The following is a 27,713-nucleotide window of genomic DNA, read 5'->3' on the forward strand; positions in this document are numbered from 1 at the left end:
TCTTCTGTGGTGCACCTTCATCCACAGAGCCAGAGAACAGCAGTGATAATGAGACCTAATCTAAATGAGCTTGGTGCTTACAATCCCCATCCCAGAGGGCATATAAACATCACAAATATTGATACAGGATCAGGAGAGAGCAGGGATTGATTAGTGGTCAAGAGAGAGGGATGTCCTAATTGTCTCTGGTAGTGCTGATGAATTTTATCAGGGAAATGTGGGGAAATGAGCCTTAAAATAGATTAAGGGTAGAAAGGGGAGTTTGGCAGTTTAAAAAAGAAAAACCTTTTCTGTCGTTCCAGGCTTTCTGAATTAATATTGCTATTAAGCAATGTACATCTAGAGACAAAATTTATCTATATAAATAAATATATGTAACTTGTTCTTTGGACCTTTTGTTTCTGTGGTCTATTTCTGAATTTGACTTTCCTTTTTGTGTTGAAATAAAATTTGCTTTTTTCTCCTTTCCAATTGAGATTATATATATAGAAAACTTTCAATTGACATCTTGTTTGCATACATCCTGTTACTGGCTGTTTCCCCTCTATGGTGCCACACATTTCTGCACGGGGCCACCTCGCCTTTCTAGAGATCTGGGGATGTTTTCCTCGTGTTGTTGGAGTTGTGAGGGCATTCAGACAATTTTCTGGCCTGAGAAGTTTGTAACCAAAGCCATAGTACCAATGTACAACTATTTTCTGATCAACATCGGTGTGTCTCTAGAGCAAAAACACTTGTCATCACAGCAGTGGAGAATTTAGCCCTGACTATAATCTTGGTTTCCTTAAGGAGAGTTCTTATTTGATGTTGTCAAACTGAATCTGGAAAGGCAGACTATGCTTTTCTAAACTTTTAATAACGGCATAAAGGCATAAAAGCACTGACCAATTAGTGTTTTGAAAATACAGGATTCCAGCAAGTTGCTTCTTATGACAGGTTTCATCTATTGACTGTTTTATGGGAAGATCAATAGTGTTCAGGCTGCAAATTTGTCAGCTGAGGCAGTACAGGCTACAACAGCTCATTTTTAAGATGATGTTAACAGCCATCTGACTTAGCGTAGAAGGTGGTGTCATTCACTTAGTCTCTGTGGAAAGACCTAAAATCAGACAGACAAATCAGTCTTTGCTTCTTATTCATTAAGGTTTTGATTTAAAGTTTGCACTGTAGAAAGAAGCCTTTAGGGATATGTTGATGTGTGTTTGCTCTCTCACTACCGTTAAATCTGCCTAACTTTAGCTTCTTGTATTGAGCTGGAAGAAAGTGGGTTGGTAGAATGAGAGGTTTAATTTAATTGTCATTCCAAGAGCCAGGTGTCAGGCTCATGTTAGACAGAAAATGAAAATATCCCTGTCACAGAGATATGATGTATGTTTGTAACCGAGAAACAAGAAAAGGAAGTGTCCAAGGCCAGGTTGGACAGGGTTTGGAGCAGCCTGGTGTAGTGGAAGGTGTCCCTGCCCATGGCAGGGGAGCTGGAACTAGGTGATCTTTAAGGTCCCTTCCAACTCAAATCATTCTGTGATTCTATGGTAGAGCTATTCCCTTTCTTTTCAAAATTCTAAACACAGGAATGACTTACATCCTGCCTGGAGAAGCTTTTAATTGTCCCTGAACTTTCCTGTTGTGCAGTGGTTCACAGGCACCACAGCCACACGATTAGCCCAGGCTGCTCTTGCTTCATGTTGGTCTAATTATCTGTTCATTAGAATCTCAAGTCTTCAGCTGGAAGTGTGTAGGGTGTCTTTTGTTTAAAGGGCAGTCTCCTAATGCAAATATTAAGAGAGCTTTCTGCCTTGCCTGAGTCAGACTGACAAGCTAATAATAGCCTTCGTGTTAGCCTTGGCTAACGGAGAGCATCAGGATAAAAAGGTTTTAAGGGACTGGTGTATCAATCAAATCATAGGCCATAATATGCATTTGAGTGTTTTGCTTGTTTTAACACTTAAACTCCCATTAAGAAGTATTTTCTGAATGCAAAGGGCACGGGAGTAAAAATGGAGCTGTTCCCCTCTAAATACACCATTACATCCACTTGAGGCTTCAGGTTAGCCTTGGATGGCCTCTATTAGCAGAATCCCATAGTACAAAAGCTTTCAATAGCTTTCAATAGCTGTGGCCTTGTTCAAGTCACTGTCCTTAAGTTAATAAGTAAGGTATCAAATAAGTCAGATGGCTTAAAAACTGTTGTGTTGGCTCTGTGGGGGGAGCTGTGAAGATGGTGAATGGTTGGAGAGGGCATGTTTGATTCCCAACTTTGCCAGCAGAGGATTACATGTTATGCAATTGCTGAAATTTAATTATAGTGTATCAGTGGTTTTGATATCTGCCTTTAAATTATCCCAAGGGCATCTAGGAGGAATGGCTTACTTTGAATAAATCTTAATAAATATATGATTCTGCTGCTGGCCTGTTTTGCTCTGTGAGTGCCATTTGTTCCTATTAACCATATCCTAGAAGTCAACACAGCTATTCCTGGAAACATGGCAATATCACATGAGAAGGAACTTATGCGATGGGCCCAATATGTCATTACAACAATTGTCAGCTTCTCCCTTTTATTTATGGAAGAGTGATGCATATGAATGTACCTTTATCTGGGAAATTTTAGGCAATTCTAATAAAAGGAGATATGCATGAATTATCAGAACATGATGTTCTATTCACTGGAGGGAGAGTCATTTTAAAAAGCCTGCTAAGTGAGACATGGTTGCTAAGTAAGGAGAGGGTTTTATTAGACCAACTGACGTAATGGAACAAAAAAAAAAAAGACAGGCAAGATTTTGGGTACACTAAGATCTTCTTCAGATGGGAAACAAATGGCAGACTTTGGGCTAAGAATGGCTTGGGAACAATGGCTCTGAACTTCAGCTGAATCTGTTAAATGGGGAGGTCATTCCAAAGGGAAGGGGTGGCTGGAACACATGGGAAGGATTGCTTAGTGATGGAAGTGGCATGGGAATGTGGAGGAAGGCTGGTTTCTGGAGGAACTTATGGCAATCTGAAACTGTGCTGTGACTGTCTTCTATTCTCCTTCAGGGTGTTGGGAGCTACAGGCAGGGCAGACCCAAGGAATGGGAAATACAGAGCAATATAGAAATTAGACTCTGCTTTGGAGAAGGAAGAACATGGGGGGATGTTCACTGGCAGTGTGGTTTAATATGATGGAGATGAGCAGTTTCTCTAAAGCCTGGGAGCAAGAAACATTCTAGTTCAGGAAACTAACTTCTGTCAGACAAGGTTTTCTAGTACAAATGGACTCTTTACTGTCTTTCCATGGTTGTGATAGGACAAGTGGAGCACACAGTTGTGGACTTTTTTGTGACATCCTTTACATTGGCTACCTGAATTCCTGAGGGGGTGGTTGGCTCTGTTTTTAAATCTCATTTGTTTCTCTACTGAAGTGTCCTTGTTGGGCAAAGGACTTCTTTTCCCTGAAGTAAGATCCCAGGCATTTCCCTGGGAGCTGTGGTACCTTTGGGAGACCTGGCTGAATTTCCCATTCTCTGGGCTTGGCAGGACCACTGGTCTCTGTAGAGTACAGGGAATATTGTGGAGTGGATTTGATCTAGGCAGGGTTTCTTCCATGTATTCAGCTCAGCAGTAAAATTGATCATGGTTATAGTATTTTCCTGTTCTGCACAGGCTTAATTTAATGATATTTGTAAACTACTTGAAGACCTGTGGATGAAAGATGTGCTCTATTATTAGCCAGGCTACTTTGTGTGGTGTTCAGACATAATAGGGAGCCTCCGAGATAAAAAGTACCATAAATCTTGAATGAGATATTAACAATATCCAGTGTAGCTGATGAGAACTAACTGCCAGGCAGCTGTTGGGCTGGAACTGTTCTCTCTTATTAGAGCTACCCCCCCTGGTTTTGTAGCACAGGCTGGTGTTTGTACCTGTGTCGACTGACAGAGGAAACAAGTGTGACAGTGTGTGTTACTTGATCACTCTTTGGCTTGAAGAGAGGTCTCAGACTGAAATTTGGGGAAAGACTTGTCTGCTGAATGTTGCTGTTCTCACAGTGGGTAAACAAGGTGCCTGTTCTCCTCTGTGTTTTAGTTATTGAGGCTTAAGTTTGAAAAGCCTCATCAGGCTGTCTTGGGGAATTGGTAATTAAATTATTGTGTTAACAATCTCTAAACTACTCGAAAAAAATTAATTTCATTTTGTTGCAGCAAACTCCTGCCTCAAAAGATGAAAAGCTCCCTCAGTTTCTGTGGTTTTAGTTAGACCCTGCAAGTTTGATGCTGTTGTTTTCTGTCATAGAGAATTTCCTCATTTACACCAGGACAAAGGAATTGGGATAAGGCTGACAATCTCTGCAAAACCATCGACATGTAACCTTTTTTTTGACCCTCCATAGCTCCTGCAATCCTGCTATTTTTGAACTCTGGCTAGGTAGCAGGATGAAGATTACATATCATCCTCCAGAGCAGCGCTTTTATTTTGGTCTTGTTATTTTAGGAATAATCAGCAGAGAACAAGGATACTTCCCCTTATGAATTTCATGTGCTTCCCTGAGGGGACTGATAGCAAGGGAGGGCTCTTACAGAATACACAATTTCCCCAGCAATAGTTTAGATAAATCTTATCTGCCCTTGAATCTGTGGTAAATCTTTCAGTGACTTGTGTGGAGCCTGAATTTCAGTGTATGTTTACGTGCTGCTTCCTAAGGTGTAGAGCTGCAATAGTTTTAAACAGCTGTATAAATTCTCTTTCAAACTGTTATTAACTGTTATGCACAGAATAATTTTATGTCTATTTCTCCAAATGTCTGAATTTTATGCTGGAAATAATAAAGTATGTCTTTTTCTTTCCCTCAAGGCCAAATGTGTGCCCAGTGTTTGAGTTGGCACTGGTGGGACACCAAGAGCCCTGTGTTCAAGCCTTTAGTCGGATGGTCAAGATGTGGAAACAAGGGTGTACAAAGAGGAGGTGGTGTGTGAGCTATGAGAGAAGGTAATATATTATCTATCCTTATAAATGGATTTCATTACTAACCTTTGTGCAAGTTCTTTTACTTTGTGAGAAAGTTGTAAACTTACTTCATCTGAAATATGTGTGACTTGGTTATGGACATAGTGCCCTGCTGAGACTTTACTTAATATCTGTTATTACTGAGTAGAAAATGTGACTTTTTAATGTGTTTTGGGTTGGTCATGAGCTTCTTGGCTGGCTTTAGATCACAATTTTACATTATCAGAAAATGCTCCTGTCTCATTCTTGTTCAGGTGAAGTCCAGCTGTCAAGTCATTGACTTTGAAAAATTAAACTTCTTTCTGTTTCTGTCATATGCTTGGAACTGATGGGAGATCTGACTCCCCCAACAGCTAACCCCAAAATTGATTGCAAAACCAAATTACTCACCTTTGACTACCCTGCATACAAATTCTTCAAAAAAAATACGTGGACATAATAACATATAAGAGCTGCTGGATGATATCAGGATGCAGTTTGCTATATTTGCTTCATTTTTAACAAGAGCTCCTGATAGAGGCTGAAAAAAAATATCTAGTAAATATGACAGATGAGTAGAGTTAGTTACTGATGAGATGTGGATAAGTGGAATAGGAGTTGTGATTGTTCTCTGAAACTTCCTCTCCTCAAAGGTCTGGGTACTACACAGTTTACAAGCAGGTGTACAGGATGGAGCACCAGACTGTCTACAAGTGCTGCCCTGGGTGGGTCCAGCGTGACAACGAGCCCGGCTGTTTGCACTGTAAGTTGGTGGCAAAACTGTGACAAACCAAGGGAGATGACATCCCTTAGCCCTTGCCTTCCTATTGATGCCTACTTCTGGAAAGATGGTTTTTTTTTTTTCTTGCTGTTTATAACTGGGATTTCCAGTTCTAAAGAGGTGATCTAGTGGTGGGGAAAGGAACGTCCTTTAAAAATACAAAAGCAGTCATGTAAAAGTACCAGATAGCTCTAATTTTAATCTGACTGTTTAGATTAACAGTCTAAACTCTGATTATAGTTGTTGCAGCATTTTTGTGCCAGTCTGGCTTTGACAGGCCAGCCAAATTTATTGCTGTTACCCAAATTATGCAAAGAAATCTGCTGTAAGGCACTTGTTTCTTGGACGTAGCACTCACTGCAGAGCCTGCTTGGGTTTGGCTTTTTCATTGCTGTTGTTGCCATTGGAGCAATTGTGTTTTTGCCCTGTGGTTCTCCATCTGATGAGAAGCTCTTTCTATCTAATCATGATTGGATGTTTTCCTAAAAGATTGAATTTAATTTAAATGATAAGGAAGCGCTTCAGCCACTGTTAACAAGACGTCAGTAGAAGATGGCAGCCTACTCAGTGTTTAGTTTTGTTACTGTTTTGTCAGTAATTGTATTTTCTGTATGAAAGTTAGCATCTGTTCTTATGTATCTTTTTTAATCTTCAAACCAACTTGAGGGCTGCGTTCAGACATCTTGCTTTTATGATTGTCTTTCTAGTTAAAAGATTAAAACAAGCCTGAGAGGTGTTCCTGTTAGTTTTAGCCTGAATCTACGTATTTAGTGTGCACCTGTTTAGTTGTAAGAAGTCAAAGATATGTTTACAATCTGTATGTTAATCTCTGGTGTAAAGGAATTTAACGTACGTGAGCACCAGTGGCAATATGAAATTATTTTCTTCCTGGAAGAGCAGTGCAGACTTGCTTTGAATTCTTTAAGGCACCAAAGTGGTTGAATTACTCTTTTATATTTGATACTCTTTGCAACTTTGTCTCAAGTCTGTGGAATTCAAGTTATTGTAAATAAAAACTGTTCTGTGTTGGAGGAAGGGAAGAATTGTCATTCCCTTTCACATGTAGAATATTTTTTAGTACACCAGTGGTTCTTAACCATTGCTGCTTTGTTGTGGAGCAGTTCCTCTGCTCTTTCATTCCTGATTCAGGCAGTGCTTTGAGACCTTAGAAAGTATCTTCTGCCTCTGAAGCATCTTCAAGTTAAACTGCATTATCTTAGTCTTATTTTTACTAAACTTCATATCAACATGGTAGTTATACCCATGACAACAAGTTCTACTGAAGTCTAACCTTTCCACTTAGATAAAAAGCTGGGTTTCTTCTTATTTGGAAGGTGTTGTTTCAACAGGACTATGACAAAGGCAATTCTGGAGGATCCTTGGCACAAAATCCACTAAAATCCCCTGTTTCATTCTGTTTGTGTGCACCAGTGCTCTGCACAGCTGGCACTTGTTTCAATGGAGGCAAATGTTCTGAAGAAGGATCCCAGGTGTGCCAGTGTCCTGCAGGATTTCAGGGTCCTCGCTGCCAGTATGGTGAGTCAAATGTAAATTGTCTCAAATGCATCTGGTGTTTGGGGAAAAAGCACATTCAACAGCAATTGCTATAACATGAATAATTTTTTAATGTTGACTTAAAATTAAAGATGCCTTTGCTGTACTTCTGAGTGTTTATTTGGTCGTTCTCTTATTGTTTTGGTTTTTTTTTTTTTTTGGTACTGGATTATAACAAAGCACAATGAAAATTTAATTTGATTGATATCAGATGAGCGAGTGTCTGTAAAGGATAATATCATTGAATATCAGCAGTGGGGTCCAGTGGAATATCTTTCAACAGCTTCTCAACTTCCACGTCCTTGTGGTGCTCTTACTAAATTTCTCAGCATTGTTTTTACACTTGTAAAAGTAAATTCTGAGTCAGAAGAGGTGGGCAGTGGGTAAAGAATGTAGCAAGTGAACCAGATGTACTTGTTCATGGGATTTCTTTTGGTGCATCTGAAAGTAGGAAGGCTGGTTTTACAGATCACTACCAAATATTTCCTAGTATTCTTGGAGTAATTTATTCACCGATCTTTCATTTCACTAACTGTGTTCTAGCATATGATGGACTAAATTCTATATGACTTAGACTATCACCCACTCTCAGTGAGAATCCTTTATGTCTCATACACTGGCTCACAATCTATAAACCCACAATGCTTGTCTTGTAATTTAACATACTGTGTAAAGCTCTCCAAAATTACAGAACTGCATCCATTTGACTTCTTAAGGGAAGGAAGAAAGTAATTCCTTCAGAGTAGGCTGTGATTGGGACAAAGGATTTCTTTTGTATCAGGCAAATGATAATTTCCTTTTCAACTGAAGCACATTTTGTTTTGTTCAAAGAAAGGCAGATTTTTAAGTACTTTGGGTCTTCCCTTTTAAATTCTAATATGTTCCTGTCCTCACCTGGCTTGTCTGTCATGAAATATAAGTGAGAGGGAATGTAACAATAAATAAAATGCAGAGCTGCTTACAATGAATGTTCTGCTGACATGAGACCACACTGTGCCAGCAGCTGCCTTCGGACAGAGTTAGTTCAGTTAAGCTGTGATTGTGTATCTCTTTACTGCCCAGAGAAATCACCAGTTTATATGGATAAGTTGATATGAACCAGAGTGACACCAATGCAGGTTGCTTTGTTCTTAGCTTACAGAAGAGCTGCTGTTTCAAGGTAAGAAAGATCAGGCTCTCTGAGAAGCTTTTACCAGATGCAATATAAGTTTTAGCAAAATATGAACATTCTTGCTTGTCTTTTGAGTCTCCTTTTGCTTGGAAATACCTACAGCACTAAGGCATTCCCAATGGGCAGATTAGGTGGGTGCAGCCTGTGGACAGCACAGGTCAGGTTTTCAGACTGAACTGAGATTGTTCAGTCTCTATTTCACAGGTTGGTGACTGCAGACACTGTAAAACAATGAGAAGTATCCTGCAGTTCTTGCTCTTTGCAGTTGGGTGGAACTTTTTTATCTTGGTCGTTTTGTCTGCTTTCTATTGATTTCTGAGGTCTGAATGGAATTCCAGTCGTCATCATTTTCAGGTTTGTGCAGCAGCTGCTATCGCAGCCTGGCAGGAGTAAGTTTATAAATTAAATTCTGAAGGGAAAAAACCTCCTTTCAGGAAGAATGTTATGGACCATTCACCTGCCTAACAAAAGCAAGGTAATTTAGAGTGTAAGGCCTCTTAACCATTGCAGGCATCTACAGTCAGATGCTTGTGAGGTTTGTATCATGTTTGTGCAAGCAAAACCGGATAAGAAATGTACTGTGGGACTAGCAGCTACAGCCTCTAGTTTTTCTGGCTGATGTTGGAATATTGCTGTGAAAGTAGCTTGGATTTAATGCAGCTGCATTACTTAATGATAATGCACTGTGGGTTTAAATGATCATTAAGTCTAGACCCTGCCTTGCCTACTTGCCTCTGCAGCCTTACTGTAAAATTGACTGTTTTCCTTCCAGCACTTGAACTAAAGGAAAAGGGATCTCTCCTACCAGCATCTTTTGCTTTGAGGATTCTGTGGAATAGATGAGTTCCAGGAAAACCACAGATTGTTTTTGGTGTGCTATAAAATGGTAGTGGAAAAGCTGGTACTATGAGATGTGAGGCTGTCAGTGGGGACTGTTGGTGCAGAGGCCCCTGACCTTGTACCTCGAGACTCTGTCCCTCAGCTGCCTCTCTGGCAGGAGTGTTCAGGAAGCTGTTTCAAGGGCTTTTACACAGGGGAAGGGAGGCTCTAACTGGATATGAGACCATAAACTGCCAGCAGAAATCTGCCCCTTGGAGGTTCTTGGTTGTAATCTTGGTTTCTGTCACTCTTGGTTTTGTGGCCTCCTGTCAATCTCCTGACAGAGGAGGAATCATGGGCATTTCATAGCTGCACCTGCACTCACTGGAGCAAAATTGCTGCATGTATCCCATTTATATCTCCCCCTCTACAACCCTTTTGCTTATCTTCTTTCTGTTTCTGTCATCAGTGGTGACAGTTAATTTTAAAGTTCTGCTTTTGCAGTAACTCTCATGATCTCCTTGCTGGGTGCTACAATCTGCAGACAATAGACAAGGAATTATTATAAAAATAATATTAAATTCAGTTACTCTAAAAAGCAAATGGGAACATACATCTCAGGAACCTTCAAATCTTGCTTTTCCTGCTGGTGAAGTTTGCTTGTCATTAAGTTAGGAAGTAGATCAGTGTCCTGGAAATGAAGATTTGTCCTGGTCTGTCCTACAGAAAGTTTGTGATGGATCATCCAGAATGACTTACGACAGCCCAGTGCCTCACTTCAATCTGAGCAGGGATGATTATTCACAATTGGCATGATCTCAGCTAATGACTTTTCAAAGATATCCTGTGGTGATTTTTGCAGCCTGGAACACGACACATTCCTGATTAGATGCTGAAAGGGTCAGGGTTCCTGTAACAAACTTACTGTAATTGTGTTTAGAAATGTGTTACTGCATCTCTTGTACACGTCACTCCACAGTTTTATTATTTCACACACACAAGCAGCAAATAAAAACTCAGAAGAAAGATTTATGAGTGAAATGGTCGAGTTCTTCATCCAGCCATTACAGGGATTCGGTAACAGATTGAGCTGTCTCTGGCATTGTCTGCTGCAATTCATCTTGTAATAATAGACTTATATCAATTACAATGTGAACTTGCAAGCTGGATTTCTATTTTTTTTTTTTTTAACTTGTTTGGAAGTTGTGATCCTCACTTCTCCCAGAGAAAGGGAGAGAAGACTTGTAACAAAATGAGAAGGTAAAACCCAGCACAGAGAATAAAGTCTGCTGCAGTGCTGGTGTCATTGTTATTCACTAGTTGTCCTGGTGCTCTTGTTCAAGGCCTGCTGGCCACCTGAGCTGGACATGGAAGTAAATTAATTTCATTTAGCTTGTTTAATTCAACCCTGGGACTTGCACTTGGACATGCAGCTAGTGAAAACATTCCAAATTCTACAAACGAGTATTATTTATTTACTCTTTGCATACATAAAATTGCTTAGTGCAAAATGAGGCGTTAGTTTTGGCTCTTAAATGTTTTGCCATCAAAACCTCAAGTTGTTGCTGGTTTTACCAAGTGTCTCCTGATGGTTTTAATACTTAGAGGAAAAGACAGAGTGAGAACTGAAAAAACTACAGGGTTTGTAATTTCATGACTGCAACAAAGGTTTTGCACGAGGCTCCCATAATTAGGAAAGAATAACTACAACTCTCTGACATGATGGATGTTATCAGAAGATGTTTAAAAATAGGTGAAGAATGTCCAGGGCAGACTTGTCAGGAAAGTCATCTTACAGTGACATGATGTTTGTCATCTTAGCTTAATCATTTGAAGAAAGCTGAACACAATATTCCAGTGTTTAACAGATCAAGTGTCAATAGATTTAAATTTTACACTGTAATGTTTGCTGTAACACAGGTGGAATTTTAAATGCTTTTACAACGCCTGATGTAGATTACTGGGGATTGTAGGAAAAGCTTCCTAAGCCCACATCTCGAGGGCAGTGTGGTCTGCTGAGTGCAGTGCTTGCCTGATAAGAGCTTTCTTTTTCACCTGCCACTGACCTTGGATATTAGTGCAGTAACTTTTAGCAAATTATCCCACTATGCCTCGATTTCTTTGTCCGTGAAGTGTTGATAATGACAGCGTGTTCCTTTGTAAAGCGCTTTGAGACCCAGGTAATTATGTGTCAGATAATGGCATTGGAATGTGTGTATAAAGGCAAAATGCACACTGCATGGGTAGCTAAATTAAATGCTTATGAGATAGATATTCATCAGTTCATTGACTGGCTGTCAATCTCTTCCCTAGCTCTGGTCACACGCTATTAAGATATTGAACTATATAAAGATTCCAATAAACAAAAATGTCAGCACCTCCTAGCCCAGGTAGTTCAGAGTTTTTACACTACAGAGCTACTTAAAACAAAAGTGGCTGTGTTTGGTTTTTTGGGTTTTTTTTTGAAACCACTGATTAAAATGGCAAGAATTTTGATGTTACTTCTTGCGAATAAAAATATTTGCTCATTCACCGTGAAAAAGAATTTTCTTCCATTTTCCTCTAGGAAATAGTTCTTCCTGCAATGAATTATTTGATACAACTTCTGATTAATGCACTGTCTGCCATCCTGGTGTCTTGTAGAGATGCAGATTTTCTTCTTAGAGACTGAAGACCTACCCCAGCCTTACATGGCAGTGTACATCCACGAGCCAGCGCTATGAATTTTCCTTCTCTGTTGGTCCTTTAAAATAGCAAATGGGAGAGTGAGAGCTCCCATGGATCTATTACCCATGAATGTGTCTTCTGTTTTCATGGATCTCTCTTTCCCAGTGAAAAGACATAATTTGAGTATTTGTGTGGGTAGATTATTTGTGTGGGTAGATTAGTTCTTGAAGTGCTTATGCAGGGCTGCTGATAGCAGAACCTTTACTCTTCCAGGGGTTCTGACCTTTTTTCCCCCGTATTTTGGTTATGAGTCCTGTGTAGTTTTACCAAAGGTAACACTTTTAACATGAAAATTCTCCATTAGCCCATAGGGAGGGTGGAGAGGAAGGTGCAAAGATAATTTATGCTCAGATTGCTCTACTTTAGTGCATGTAATATCTTGAAGATATCAGGTTTTTTTCTATTCTAGCACAGTCATTCTGCTCCAAATGACTCAGTCTCATTAGTGAAATTCCAGCGAGCCTCTCATGGCAAGGGAAGCAGAGATGACTGATTAGGCTGCTCAGGATTGCAAAGTACCTGTCCTCTGATAGGAAGAAACTTTGTGATCATCCTCTACTCCTAGTGGGACCTGCTCTTCTGTTCTTCCTCTGCTCCTTTTCGACTCTCAGGAAAACTGATCCATCAGTCCTGTACCTAATTTTTGGCTACCATACTCTTCTGGTGATTGAGAAGCTCTGGCAGACAGCAAATATGAAGGTGTAGGTGCTTTTAGTCCTTCCTGTGCCAGTGAAGGAGCCCCAGAGAGCTCTTGACAGCTTTGAGAGCATCCTGTGGGCTGGGTATGTGCTGCAGCACTCGAGAGCTGTGCCATCACTTGTGCCTGCATTAGGGACTGTGCTAATGAGCACTTTCTTAGCACTTGTCAGAGCAATAGCAGTGGTGTGTGCTAGAGTGTCCAAAACCCTTCCAAGCAGCAAAACTTGAAAACATGTGTGTTTAAAGCAGCAAACACAGCTAACAAGGTGTGTTGATGTGTTTCATCTCATCAGAAGTTAAGAGCAGAATGTGGCACCTCCTTTCTCTCTGTCATGTGTGAAGCACACAGGGGGCATGAGCAGCAGGGAGGATGGTGCTGAAGTACCTTTACTTTGCATGTGGCAGGTTGGTTGTGGCCAGCAAGTCATGTGTTAAAGAAGGCGACACTCTCATCTCAGCCAGTTCTAAAGCAAATGGTTTTAATTCAATGAAAGAACAGGCAGTCTTGGTTTTAAACATTAATATAAATTTGTCATATTGCAAAAGCAGAAGCTCTTGATTTAGATTAATTGATCTGAGAATCCAGTAAATATTTATCTCTTTACTGTGATTCTTTCCTACGCTGAAGATATTACAGACACTTAAAAACTGCTTCAAAGGCTGTTTCAGGTGATTTTTATTCAGTGTTAAGTGTTCTACTGCTCAACATGCATTTGAAAAATACCCCTTATTTAACTTACTTTTGGTGACTTTGGATTTAAATTCCTACTTCTGTTGGCTTGAAAATCCTGCCCTTGCTAAACGCAGTCTAAAGTAAGGGTGACCTTTTCAAATTTCCCCTCTCATTTTCAGTATGTTATTTCATCTAAGATACTGCTGTTTTTACTGTGTTAGTCCTCTTAGTCTGCACCTCTTCACCTTCCTTGTTGTTGTCTGTAGCACACTGGCATCAGGTGAGTTCCCAAAAGCAGCTTTGTGTCTCAGTGTAATCCTCAGGGTATCATCAGCTTCTGTCAGCTCGGAGTCGTCAGGGCTGAATTGGTGTCCTGCCTTTGGATGCTCCTTCATTTGGATGCTCCTCATGTAATCTGCCTCTTGGTGACCTTGGAAGCTGCCTTGGGTGGGACTGTGAAACATCACAAGGTCTACAAATCCAGGTTTGGCCTTTCCAGAAGCAAGGGGAAAATGGAAAAAAACCCCTGATGTCTTTCTCATTGAGTGCATAATTAGTTTACTAACTCTAATGACATTTTAGCCAGAGGAAAGTCTCCTGATATAACCTTTTAGATAGCTGGAGACCTTTAGCACTTCAGTGACCTAATTACCTCAAAAATCTGAAAAACAAAAAATGCACTGGTTGATTTTTTTTTTTTATAATTATGGGGGTTTTTAGCCCTAAATCTTAATGAAGCCCGTAAATTTTGCATTGGATTTGAAAATGTTTTGAAAAAGAAACTATTTTAAGTATTTAAAAAAAAAATCTTTCTAATCTACAGTGTCACCCCCTAAGTGTGGATCTGTCAGAACAGTCACCTGCTGTCAGGGTTTGGTCTCATGGTGACACACCTTTCTCTGGTCTGTCTCCTGTACTCTGCACTTTGGCAACTGATAGGTGTCCTGAAACTTCAAACATACTGTGACTTGAATATTAAATTTTAGTCATCATATATTCATATTCATTTGTGACTAGAGATCATTGGACCTAAATATAAAGTGTCACAGGCCTGGAGCTGATTAGAAACCCATGAAAAAGATGAGTTGGATGTTCTTTGGTGCAGAGACAAATGTAGTGCTCAGAACACTGCAGAAGGTTCGGGCTATCTGCAATGTCTCAAGAAAAACAGTTATGATTAAGATAAAATGATGTTATCTAAGTGATAGATAACAGTTGATTCAGAGGTTAATTCCAGTTATGAGCAAGATCCTAGGAAGGATTCAAAAAACCTGAATACATGGCTTTCTCCAACCTTTCCATTCTTTTTTCTTCACCTTCCCCCTGCCTTTGCTTCCCTCTTCACACCCACCTGCTCTTTGCCAGTGCTGTCTGTAGAAACACCTTTCAGTGCTGGTAAGATATGAACCTCTCCAGATAAAAAGCCCTTTAAAGTAGCCACTAAAAAGCCAGGAGGAATAAAAGCCTAGCCGTTCTAAAATGAGAATGGTAAAACACTGATTGAAAAAGTCGTGACTGGCTCTCTCCTGGATATGACAGGATATAATAATCAGCCCATCTTGCTGAAAGGCTCTTGAGTGCCTGGGCTTCACAGCCACTAGGATGGAGGGACAGGTAGAGAGGCAGTGGGGAAACAGCAAACAAAGATGTCAAAAGTAAATGAACCTCAGAATAACCACCCAAGAGTGAATTCACCCTTATTGTCTTTGCTACAAAAAGCTGTTTACCTTTGGCAGCAAGCACAAAGTAAAAAAACAATAGGGGAAAAGTTGTTTTCTAGCTGCTGGCATTTCTTTGTGGTTGGTTCAGGAAATGTGCTGAATGTTGTGTGCAGAGATGTTGCAGATTCATTTTTCCCACACACACACACACACTACCAAAAGGTGAGTGAGCAGACCTTGAGTCTCTAGGAAGATCTGTGTTCTATTTCATGACTCCTGCTGGTCTCTGTGACCGTGGGCAAATTTATTTGGGTTTGCAGCTTGCTTCAGTGCAGTGCAGAGGGATTTGAGCTGGGTCACAATCAGGTAATGTGGAGGAGTTTAGCCTGTGGAACTGTGGCTGGGCTTTGACAACACCCAGTTCATGAAGTGATGTAGCTCTGAATGCAACCCCTATATTACAAAAGCATCTAGATAATGTGGGGTTTTGACTGATTTGGCAGAATATCCAGCAGATCATTATGTTTTTAAAAATCATTTTGCCAGTGTATTTTGGGAGTTTTTCAGAGTGAAGTTGGAGATGGTCACCATGCATCTCATTCTCCTCTCAACAAATAGCTCTCTCTTTTTTAACCTCCCTGTGTTTGGAGTGAGAGGTCAAGCACTTCTACCTTCTGCTGTGCTTTCTCACCCATCCTCAAAAATGTTTGGACTGATGCAAGTTTCCAAAGAGGTACAAGCAAGAGAACACAAACAAAGCTGAGTTGACTGTGGCTTTCTACTTCAGTGCATTAGTCTTGCATGTCATTGCTGATTGCTGTTACTGCCATGAAGTGTTCTTGGGGATTGTCATTGCAATGTTTCTAATAAAAGGTAGGAAGTGGAGTTGCCTTGAGCAGCACCTCAAGAATTGTGACTGACAAAGTCAAATTTAGGTAGCTAATTATTTTTGCTGACCAAAACACTTTGACATATGAGGGTGAACAGATTTTTATCTGTAAAAGAAAAAAGGATACCTCTAGAAATGTGTGTGTACAGCTGTTCAGTCAGGATTGAATACAGAATCATAGAATGGTTTGGGTCTTAATGGACCTTAAAGATTATCTTGTACTACACCTTCCACTACACCAGGTTGCTCCAAGCCCCATCCAACCTCGCCTTGGACACTTCCAGGGATGGGGCAGCCACAGCTTCTCTGGTCTGGTATCTCTAAGTCTGATTCAAGACATGGACAATGGTCTTTAAGAAATTATTTTAGCATCAAAGGAAGGCCAGTGGTGCCTGTCTTGGTTCCTTTCCTGTCCTTACCTGCATTTTGTTCAGGCTGGATCTTGATATGTGCTTTATGCCAGAGGCTTAAGTGTAGATCTTTAAATGTGTATCCTTTCCTACTCTCTTTCTACAGGAAACTCCTTTCATCCTGTGCCTTGTGTCTCCTTGGGTGTCCTCTCAGTGCTTTTAAAGAAACAGCCACCATCCCCCTAGAAATTTGTTTTCTCAGCTGTAAGGACTGCAACAGAATTTCTCTATGTAAATACGATTTTACAGTCGTTTAACAACATTTTCAGTGCTGATGTTTATTTCATCTAAAAGGGGCAAAAGAGTTAATTACATTGTCTAGAAAGAGAGACAGAATCTTGCCAGCAACCACAAGGCATTGCTGCTCACTTCGATATAACTGAGCTCACAGTGGTGGCAGCTGGATTTAATTATAAGTTTGCAACCCTGTGGTTTCAGCAGCAGCTGCTGAAGAATGGATAATGCAAGTAGCCTTCGAAGCCATTCACTTTAGAGATAAAACCTTGTCATTCACAGAGACAGCTGACTGAACAAGTATTAAAATGAATAAAGATTTCCCCAGGGAGGTTGCAGGATGAGGTTTGTTTTTTATCTCTCTGGATCTTGCTCAGATATGTCAGGCATGTGGTGTTTTATTCTATTTTCACCCAAAAATATGAGACTATTCACGAATAAAAGTCTTAGAGTATCTAATCCAAGCATTGGTTGTGTGATTAACCTAAACAAGTTAGAAAGGAAATAATACTTACTGGATTATTTTGTATTTCTGTAGCAGTCTTAAATAAGTACTATCCCTGCCTGGAACAGGGGGAAGGATGAGAGGAGGCTTAAACATGTGCTAAAGGCACCTTAAAGTTTCACTTGATTTTATACAATGATATATCAGTAATAGGCCACCACAACTGACATACTCTGTGGCTATAGAAATTATATTTTGATCTTTATGGTTGATGTATTTCAGTTTTTCTAGAATGGAAAATTTAAAATTCTAAAGTGAATTTGAGTTTTGTAAAACTTAAACTAGAAGCTACAGCCTCCACAGGCAAATTCAAATATTCTCCAAGTCAGAATGGAACGAGAGCTTGGTCTAAATGATGCAGAAATTCAACGTCTGATGCAGATTATAGGCCTAGTTTCAAGCTTGGCTGTAGTGATGCCATTCAGTATGACATCCTGATACACCTGAAAAAGTGTTTGCTGCTCTGACTGCTTTCTCCAGGAAGATAAATCTGCACTATTTCATGTATGGATACAGACCCTGTGGTGTCATGTGCAACACAAGGATTTGTCCTAACAAGTTTAATTACCCTTGCTTAATTTTCTCTGCTCAGAAAGGCTTTCCAGCATCTCTGCAATGACAGTAACTACAGTGCAAACTCCAAAAATTACTCTGGAATTATGGAGCAGGTTTTCATCTCTACTCAGTCCAACATTTCCTGCTGTCATTTTCCAGCATCGTTGGTCACAGTCGCCTCCTAAAATGAATTCACATACTCTTACATTTTGAGGTGAGTAATGATTTGGAATTCTGGAAACCCTTTTCTGTTTTCCCTGCCATGAGACTTGCTGTTCTCTGAAAATAGGCCCTGTTTAAGGTGAGTTTTGGTGGGCACTTAAAAACCCATGCAAGTAGGGCAAATTCTGGACTTGACTGTTTCAAAGCTGAGCCTTGCGCTGACCTTCCTTAGGCCTGTTCCTTTTCCCCCAATTATAATGAAGCACTGAATGACTCTGCTTAAAGGAAATGCAGCTTTTATTTGTCTAGGCAGATATCTCATTTCTGCTTTGTCACATCCCCTGTGGAAGAAGAGGCAGCTGTGGATGAGGTGGTCCCTGGAGGTGCTGGCCCTGTCAGTCTTTGAAATTATTTTGTTTTTATTGAGTGTCTTCATCATTCTTCCTTCTTTTCCCTCTTTATTTTTTTTCCCTGTTCTCACTACTTTCCAAACCTGAAGTTGTGACTTAAACTCTAGATCCAATTATTTCAAAATTGTTTTCTTCTTCTTTGGGTGCTTTGTAATAACCTTTTCTAAGTACACCAAAAGTTGAAAAGGCCAAATCTATTTCGTGGCCACCTGGAATAAAAGTGGCTGTTCCTGCTTTTGAGATATTGGAGAGATTCTGATGGTGGTACTGAAGTGAGGGAAATGGTGTCTGTGCTATCCTTTTAAAGAAAACTTATTTCTAGCTGTTTCCCTTTTTTGTAAAATCTAATTGCTTTTGCTTCGCCAAGAATTCACGGGCAATTGCTTTTCTCACTCTTACCCACACTGCAAGGACAGCTTTTGTGTTCAGGGTTGCTGACCTGAATCTGTTTTCTCTCCCTGAAATCTCATCCTGTTTTGGAGCTCAGAAAGCTGACAGGAGTTAGGGGAGGCAGTATGATCTGTTGGGTGTCTTACATCGCTTCCTTCACATGTGAATACTAGAAATCCTGTTAGTATATAACATAAAGGCTAAATGAGGGGGGAAATAGTCCATATCTAGGGCTAGACTTTCCACTTTTCCATCCATCTCATCTTCCTACATCTACTCCAATCTGAAATGTATCTGCAGTGTGACTTTTTCTTCCCCCTGACCCTTTGGAACTCCTACTGTGGCCTCTGGATCCCTGTGCTGCATTTATGCTCTAAATAATGTAAAAACTATAAATGGAACTTATTTGGGGTGGTGGAAAAAAGTCAAAATCAAAGTGATGTTAAACCTCCTGAACGTCTTTCTCATCTTGGATCTTTGTACCCTATGGAACATAGTTTTGAAAGTGTGTGTAGTACTCGTTTAACTGAATAGCCCTGTCTGCTTGTCGTGCTACTGCTACAATTAGGGGATGTTTATGTGAGTGATGTTTTCCGAGCTGGAGTCTGCAGGCTGTCCCTTCTGGATCTTTGTACAGTCAAAGAAGTTGAGGGTTCAGTTAAATCCTCTCTTCCCTGTTTCCTTTACTTTGTGATTAAAATCTGCTTTCATCCTCTGGCAGGTGGTACTGTATGAATAGATCTGAGAACTGAATTTGTTTATATGGTGTGCAAAAATAATTCCAATCTCCACTTGTAATAATCTTCCTTTAGTTTTATATGGTGTGGGAAGCAACAGGAGGGAGAATGTGCTAACAGAGTAGATAAGATAGACGTTCATCAGAGGGCAAATCTAATAACTGTGAAATAAGTGAATGTATTACAATGCTTGCTGAATTCTTTGCATGGAGAGCAAATCCATCTGTGGCATGACTATGCAATTATACATTGATTGCAGCAGAGTTGTACTTCGTGTCTCTCAAGAATTTAGCCGCAATTTGTTTTGTGTTCCACCTTTGTTCCAGCCAAGTAAACTTCAGACATAAGAAAATTGCACAATACATGGGGAAAAATTGGAAAAAGGGAAAAACTGTAGGTGTAGCTTTGAGTGTTGCTCTCGTCATCATCTTTGTGTTTCAGAGAGCTTTGTGTGACGATCCATTTCTCCTGGCAGTTGTTCATTATCCTGCCAGCACTTGGCATTATCATTCATTCTGACAAGCACATAATAAAGCTGAGAGTTTTAGAGCTGATGAACTACTGTATCTGTGAATAAATAGTTCAGGATCTTCGGGTTGTGCAACTAATTCAATTTCACTGAAAATATTTTCTTTTGGCTTCATCTAATTTTGTATGAAAATGGGATGGCAAATAAAGGAATCCCCTAAAACCTGAACTACCATCACTTCTCTATCATGGATTATGGCCAGCTTATTGGAGGTGAAGGATAAAGCTAACCAGAAATTTAGACAAGTGGATGAAGGGTAACAAAACTTATTAAAGTCTCAGAGAAAATTATAGTTATCCATCCAGAACAGTTCCAAGTGAGGTTTGGTCAGCACCTGACTCTTCTTTCATTTTCTCAAAATCCTAGTGTATTTTGAGATAAGCATTTGTTGCTGTCCTTATTAAAAATAAAAAAGGTGACATGTTACAAGAATTTTTTTCCTGTAAAACTCTAACTGGGCACTTGGTGAGTTCCAGCACTTCAGAGTCCAGTTACTCCATCCCAGGAATGCTTCTTTCCACATTCTTAAAAATAAATAAGGAAGACTATCCAAAGAAGAAAGCTTGAACTACCACAAAATATCCAGACCCCCATATTTGTGAATTTTCAGATGTACCTAAACATTCTCTCACTGCATCTTGCTTTTCTGAGAACTCATGGGAAAAGAACTGAGTGAGGTTAAATCTGCTCTGACTGGTTAACCAGAATTTCTTGAAACAGGGATATTCTATCAGTGCAAGTTTTCCTTATTAATAGATATATTACTCTTGAGGCCTCTTTATAAATGTTCATTTACATAAGCTTTCAAAAATGCAAATTCAAGGCCAGTATCTTTATTTTTAATAGACATATCAATGTATCAAGTGGAAAGCCTGTATAGCAACAGCACGTTCTAATTTATAAATATGAAAGTATACTCCAAGTATATTGGGATTCAGAAGTTCAATATGCTTGAAGTATAGTTCATCATAATGTAAGTTATAGCCTGGTTACCTTGCACAAACACCTCTGACTGACCTGCAGTGCGGTTCATTCTCTATACAATTCACTGGATATAATGCTTTGAGTTTTGTTTGCCCTTTATCTTGACACAGGTACTTAGTAACTATCCCCTGATTTATTTTATTGGGCTTGTTCCCTTCCAATATCAAATTTCCTGACTTGGTTGTTTTAAACAGGTCATATTTCTTGCTCTGTTGGGAGGCCCATATTTCTGTCACCATTTCAAAGGTTTTCTGTGTGTGGTCATTATTAAGCTTGTTCAGTGCTAACAGGAAACCTGTGAGATTTTTAACTAGTGATGGTGAAGAACTCTTGCCCACATAATATACAACATGACAAATGTGCCAGCCTCTTCCTGATGATACTCCCATGTCTGTGGGCTAAATTAGTTGATGACTTACACAGCTTTGCTGCACTGAAGCACCAGGACAAAGGAGGGGTGGTTATCTTCAGTCAGAAACCACATCAACATGGTTCATGTCTTATACTGTACACCAGCTTGGGGAAAAGAAAATAGATATGGCCTCTTGTATGAGAACAGAGTGACTGGAGGTTGCTCTCCAGTGTTGCTGTGTCATCATCCCAACTGAGGGACTCGGTATCCCTCCTTTATCCATCACTTTTGGCAGAAAGAATCCAGCACCTTTCTGAAGTCCCTTTGCCAGTGTGATTCAGGGTCATCTTTCAGTGTCTTTCCTTGCTTTCCTTCTGTGTTCAGTCTTGCACAATGTCAGCGTAAGCTGTGAGGCTCAGTGCTAGGTGGCTTTATTTGGTAGTCCCTTGGACATGAGCCAGAGCACGTTGAAATCTCCTGCAGAACACGTCTTGTGTTTTAGTGCACTGGAGTATAAGTGAAGGCTGTACAGGAATTCTGGACAGCGTGTGTGAAGCACCTACTCTCTTTCCCAAGCCAGGAAGAAGTTGTTGCTGTTCCAGCAACAATAATCCACAAAGGAAATGTTAAATGGCACAGTGTCCTCTGGCCTGTTCCTCCCCGAGTCTTTCCTCCGCTGTAAAGGGTTGTCCTATTCCTGCCACTCAGCTCTTTGGGATTAATACATATGTGTTTCCCTGGAAGGACTGATTACTATATAGGCCTTGCTATAGGTTTCCAGGCCTTAAAGAATCCCCAGGCCTTGTGAAGGAAGTGATGGCTTTTGGGTGTACCCACCAACAGAACAACAGACATTCTTCAGGAGCACCATCCCTATCCCTGCTCTTGCCCAGTTCATCAGGAGTTGTTTCCATTGTTTCTGGCCTCTCACACCCTTTTTGGTGTGATGGGTGTTTTGCCATGTTTAAACTCTATATCAGGTTTATTTTACTTTGCTAGAGAAAATGAACATTTAACTTTACTTTCTTGGGTCTGTCCTTGGCTTGTTCTGTGTCTGGGACAAGCAGCCCTCAGACTTTTCCTCCTCTTACCCATCTATGAAGTACATGTAAGTGTGTGTTTGGTTTTTTTCCTTAATAATTGCAAAGCTTTTTGGAAGCCCTTATAAAGAATTTCATCTGTATGGAGAAACACTCATTAAAAACCTGTTCTGTTCACAATGAAGGAAGTAAGATTCTGTGGTTTAAAAAAACCACACATATCAAAATCCTCCAAGTATTGCAGCAACTACATTAAAACTGAGCAGGGCTATTGATTTAATGCACACAATATGATATTGTGCTATGTTAGGCTTTTCTTTTGCTAGAAATGTATTATTGATTGTTTTCACTTTGATCAGATATTAATGACTAGTGAAGTAAGTCTTTACAAGTTGCCAATATCAAGAAATGCTTGAAAACTTTCTTGCCATTTTTGACTGTAGTGTACTTGTAATGATCTCATTCTTTGTCATGTTTAAGTAAACATCTTAATTTTCTTAAAAATAGATTTAAGCTGAAAGCACAAGTTTATATAAATGGCAGTACTTTGTGACTTGCAGTTACAATTCAAAGGTAGGAAAATGTGAATGTTGCAAAAACTTGAAGGGACTTTGGCTGAAATTGCCCTGACTTAGGCTCTTTTCAGCCCTGCTGACTTTGAGGGTGGGATATGAGGCAGCAGAAGACTTGATTAACCTCCCTGAAATAGAGGACCTTCTTGATTCTTATATACTTGCAGCTCCTACTGAAATCACTGGTAAGTTTAAATGAAACAATGTGATTTCAGGTTAAAATGTGTGAACCTGAAGCAAACTGTGGCAGCAGAATCTGGGAGAGCAGGAGCAAAGCAGTAAAATACCATGTTGTATATGGTGGCTGTCTCTGGCAGGGTCCCTCCTGACTGCACACACCCTTAGCATGTTTGGAAGCTTCAATATCGTTTTGGCAAGTGATGGGCTGTCCCTGTGGAGTAAATGAGAAATGATCACCTTCTACTACAAGCGCTAGGAGACTTCACACACACAAGGCACGACTGAATCTTCCTGTCCAATGTCTCCAAGCTGGTGCCCAGAGAGCATGGCAGAATAAAAGTCCATGCTAGTTCAGGTGGAGAGGATAAAAAATAGTCAGAAGGGAGAAGAAGAGTTTTGACTTCAGTGGATAACAGTGTGAAGTGATGTGGAGTGGCAGTTCTGCAATTATGGGATCTGGGACTATGGGGGCAGAGGGAATAGTCCTGGAGCCAGAGCAGAAAATTAGGAATAGGAGCCAGGAGAGTGGATGATTGTTTCATTTTTATTCTTATTATTTATAACATTAATTTTTTATAGTTTTTTTTTTTTTCTTCCTGACTGATGCCAGAAAGTTCATGGTTTCTGCTACAAACTGAGGTTCTGGTCTTGGCAGTGAAATGCAGCTCCAGGATTTTGGCCGGTCGGCTTGTTTAACTCTGCCCATCTGTCATCAGCATCCTTTATTCCATGGCAGAGAGAAACAGGGAGTTTGACTTCAGAGATGCTTGTTATGCCTGGCATGTCACTGTTCGTGACAGATCTGATGTACTCATGTAGCAATTAATGGTGGTGCAGATTTTCTTTTGGCACCATTGTGTTTCATGAGTTTTCATCATCCTGCACTTAGTTGGAAGTGAACAAAATACTGAATATTAGAGACAGAGGAGGCTGAGGCTGCAGTGCCTTTGTAAATAGCATGAGAGTAGGTGTGCAATAGTGTTGGGCTGGCTAGGCAACAAGATTTGTTCTGAGATTATTTTCAACACGAGAGAGATATTTTGTCTTGATCTTGCTCTGATTTAGAACAGAGCAGCAAAATTCAAGTGTTTATGGCCCTGAAGATCCCCCTTATTTTGCTTCCGATAGAGAACACCTATAACTTTAGAAGACCCCTGGTCTTGCAGGTGCTGAATGAACCTGAAATGATCATTGTAACTTCTATTAGACTCATCAATAAAATGAAGAGATGTTCAATCGTGCAACGGGACATGTCCCTGGTTCTGTGCAAGCCTTGCAGCTTGGCTGTTCCCAAGAACATCCCATTCTGTTACTGAAGGAAAACCCTGTGGTTTTGTGGTCCATAACCCCTCCAGATGGGCTCTTAGGGTTGTTGCAGACCAGGGATCTCCAGCAGCCACCTGCACGAGCTGCTGAGCAGCTTTGCTCTGCACGAGCATGTGCCTCCTCCTTGTCTCATCAGAACTGGATTTCAGCTCATGTGTTTTCTGTAAGATACTTATTTTATTGAATGATCTAAAATCTAAACAAGCTTGTTTTTCTTGGAAAGTTCTCAATAGCCTTTATTGTATATTTAATTCTGCTGGTGTTTCTGGAAGATCTGATTGGCATCATCCACTGCAGTGGGCCTCTTCTCATAGATGGTCAACAGAATGGGTTTAGTACAGCATTAAAATCTCCTCTGCTGGGAATGTAACTGCTTTGATTTTAATGTAAAACTAGTAAAATAACACAATAAGTTTAACTACTTTGCCTCAGAATGAAATTCAATATAAATATTTAAGCTAAAATATGAAATATTTTAAAGCAAGATACAGTATTCAGCATCTATTCACGTAAAATAAGGTAACAAAACAAAGATAATCTTTATCTTCACCAAATTAAAAAATCCACAATGCTGATCTCACTTAAGCCTGTATAAATGATTACTCTGAATTAATTTTGGATTTATGTTTATTCTGCAACGTGCTTGTCTGACAGCTGTTTATGTGCAGTTGTAGCTTTATAGCCCATTTCTGCTGCTGCTGATGTGAATGTCAAACCCAGCTTCCTTCAGTGGAAGGAGAATTGGACCCATCTGAAGAGTGAAACTGCAAGTTTTTTTCTTTATAAGAATAAATTGCTCCAGAAAACCTTCTTGTCTGGGTTTTCAGTGTCTAGAATGTGTTTTCCACATTCAAACTGTAATGAGTAACAAGTTGAAACTTGCATTATCTTTGCTGGTTTTACTGGCTATTACAGCATATTTCCAAACTGTTTTACAGGCATAATATTTCAGGATTTTGCTCATTGTAGCCTTTAAACTGAAAAATGGCCTTCTAGAGTGGAGCTGTCCAAGTCCAGTTTGGCAGCTGTTCCTCTGCAGACTTGTGTGCGTCTCACTTTAAATCCCGCCGACCGAGTTATTCCATATTGCATTACAGATTTCTTATATAAATAACTTTAAATCTCCCGGGGACTGAAACAACAGTTCTGCACCGTGACTTTTCTGATCTTTTATGCCTTTGCTGGCAGTGATGTGTGTATGGGTCCTGACTCAGCTACTGCACTCTTCTGCCTGCTTTTCCCCCCCCCTTTTCCATTATTAATATCAAAGGATCACTTAGTTGCCTCAGCCTAGGTCTGCACACCCCATTTGCTGGTCAGTTTTGGTCTTCCAGCCTGGAAGGTCTGGATCATCTAAGCTTTAGAAAAGCCTTAAAGTAAATCCTTAATACAGGAAAAGATTCCTTGGAGCTTGGACTTTATTTTATTCCCATTGCTGGTGCTATGGGTGACAACTGAAAAATCCAGTAATAGTAGTTTCAAACCAGTGCTATTTAGGTTGTTTTTCCCAAATGCTACTTCATTCCTTCTCTGTTTCCCTGCTGTTGATAGGGATGGAAGGGACAGATGTTAAATGTGGTTTAGTCACTTCACCATTTGCATAACAACCAAAAGCATCCACTAAAAATCACTTTCTCTTTTACAATAACATAATATGAAAAAATGAACAAATATATTTAAAATGTCCATACCTTTTAATTAGCAATGCTATCTGCCAGTATTCTTGCAGTGAACATCCCCTGTGGAAGAATTATTATTTTAATGCCTTCTTTTGGGGCATGGGGGAGTGGATCTGAAGATATACTTTAGCAAAAGCCTTTTTTTGAGAGAGTACATATATATATCTGCAGAGCAGTTGTGATGGGTGTCACTGAACTGAGTGATTGATTGGTGTCTGTGTGACTTTCAAAACAAGTTAGAGTTTTTTTTTAAATAAGTCTTTCTGGTTTCAATAAAGAAGGAACGAGCTGGTTTTAGATGCTGTGAGAAATTCCTAACAGTTTCTTGATTTTCTTTTTCCCAGCCGCTCGTGTTACAAGGTGGAAATTCTGTTTTATTCCAATTTTTAGGGTTGCCTAGGGTGCTTAGTAAAGTCCATATTGTTTGTTCATGACTCTGCTGTGCACAGAGATTGTCTCTTAATGAATATGTAACGTGGAGGGGGGTGTGTGCCATGTGTATGTACACAAATATTATCAAAAGGTAAGAAAAAAGGTTAATTCTGTAAATCTGCAGAGTTTTTTAGTGAATCTTAAAGGTAAGTAAATGGTGTTTCTCTGCTCTGCTTGTTTACAGAGTAACTCCAAGTCCAAGTTCACTATTGCTAAATATTCCCCTATGCATTCTGAATATATACAAAGAAATTCTTTAAAGGTAGCTTTTCCCAGCTGACCTCCTGACAGATGCTTACAGAGAGAGCAGGACCTTTCCAAGACAAGCTTTTTTCAGAGGATCTTTTTCTCAGCTGAGAGTCCTTTAGGACTAATGCTTCAGCACTAGCCTGGATATTGAAATCTAGGCACCATTAGCTGGAGTGTCCCAATTACTTTAATTGACACCAACATATTTGAGAAGAGAGGCTGTTTCCAAGGTTACCAGGATTTGAATTACAGCATCACTTTTTAAAAAGAAGAAGAAAAAAAAGGATAGAAAAAGCCACCCTGCCTCTAAACTCCAGTCCTACTAAAAGTCAAAGAAATCATAGAGTGGAGTAGGCTCTTCCCAGTGCTAGTAAATACGGTCCTAAGCAAAATTATCCAATGTCTTATCTAATGCTGCGGCCACTTTGATTTGATTTATTTGCAAAGTACCAGTGTTATGATTAAATGCTCTTAAAGGATCGGTTTCTGGATTATAGCTGCAGCCACTGGGGAATATTGTGGAACACTTTCCTCAGTGTCAGATCCATGTGCATGTCTGGCACTAAAAGAAAACACATCTTCTCTCATCACCCGTTTTCAGGAGAAATGTGTGTTGCAGTCAATAGAAATGAGAGCTGAGGCTTCAGCTCTGTTCTATATTAATGTTAAAATGTTCATCTTATTATAAGTTGGCCTAATTCTAGAACTATAGTGTCTTCCAAACACTTTTAAATAATTCTTCAAAATAATTTCTGTGCTGTGATGCAACTCTTAGTTCCACTGCTGCATTCCAACATCTGTTTCCCTTTAGTGGGAATTTCAAACACTTATCTTCAATGTGCTGTGTGAAATTTTTAGACTATAATTTTATCCAGTTTTCCAGGGCCCAGCGCTGGAAATGGCAGCAGGATGGGTGTGAGTTTTAGGCTGCTGTGGATTACAAGAAGAGGTACAAGACAAGTTAATGCTGAAAGGTTCTGCCTGAGTTGTCCTTCTGCCCCACTGCTGCCACTTTATCATGAATACTG

The 27,713-nt window shown here is 39.9% G+C and overlaps 1 protein-coding gene across 1 annotated transcript in view; it reads left to right on the top strand.

The window, feature by feature from the left end:
• Window positions 1–27,713, top strand: part of LOC116791720 (multiple epidermal growth factor-like domains protein 6) — a 193,129-nt gene that overhangs the window by 7,463 nt on the left and 157,953 nt on the right. The window contains exons 2-4 of the mRNA XM_032697995.1: window positions 4,834–4,968; window positions 5,619–5,728; window positions 7,178–7,282. Of these exons, the coding sequence (XP_032553886.1) occupies window positions 4,834–4,968; window positions 5,619–5,728; window positions 7,178–7,282 (350 nt within the window). The remainder of the gene's footprint in view (window positions 1–4,833; window positions 4,969–5,618; window positions 5,729–7,177; window positions 7,283–27,713) is intronic.

The sequence above is a fragment of the Chiroxiphia lanceolata genome, chromosome 10 (assembly GCF_009829145.1).
Source record: "Chiroxiphia lanceolata isolate bChiLan1 chromosome 10, bChiLan1.pri, whole genome shotgun sequence".
Taxonomy (NCBI): Eukaryota; Metazoa; Chordata; class Aves; order Passeriformes; family Pipridae; genus Chiroxiphia; species Chiroxiphia lanceolata.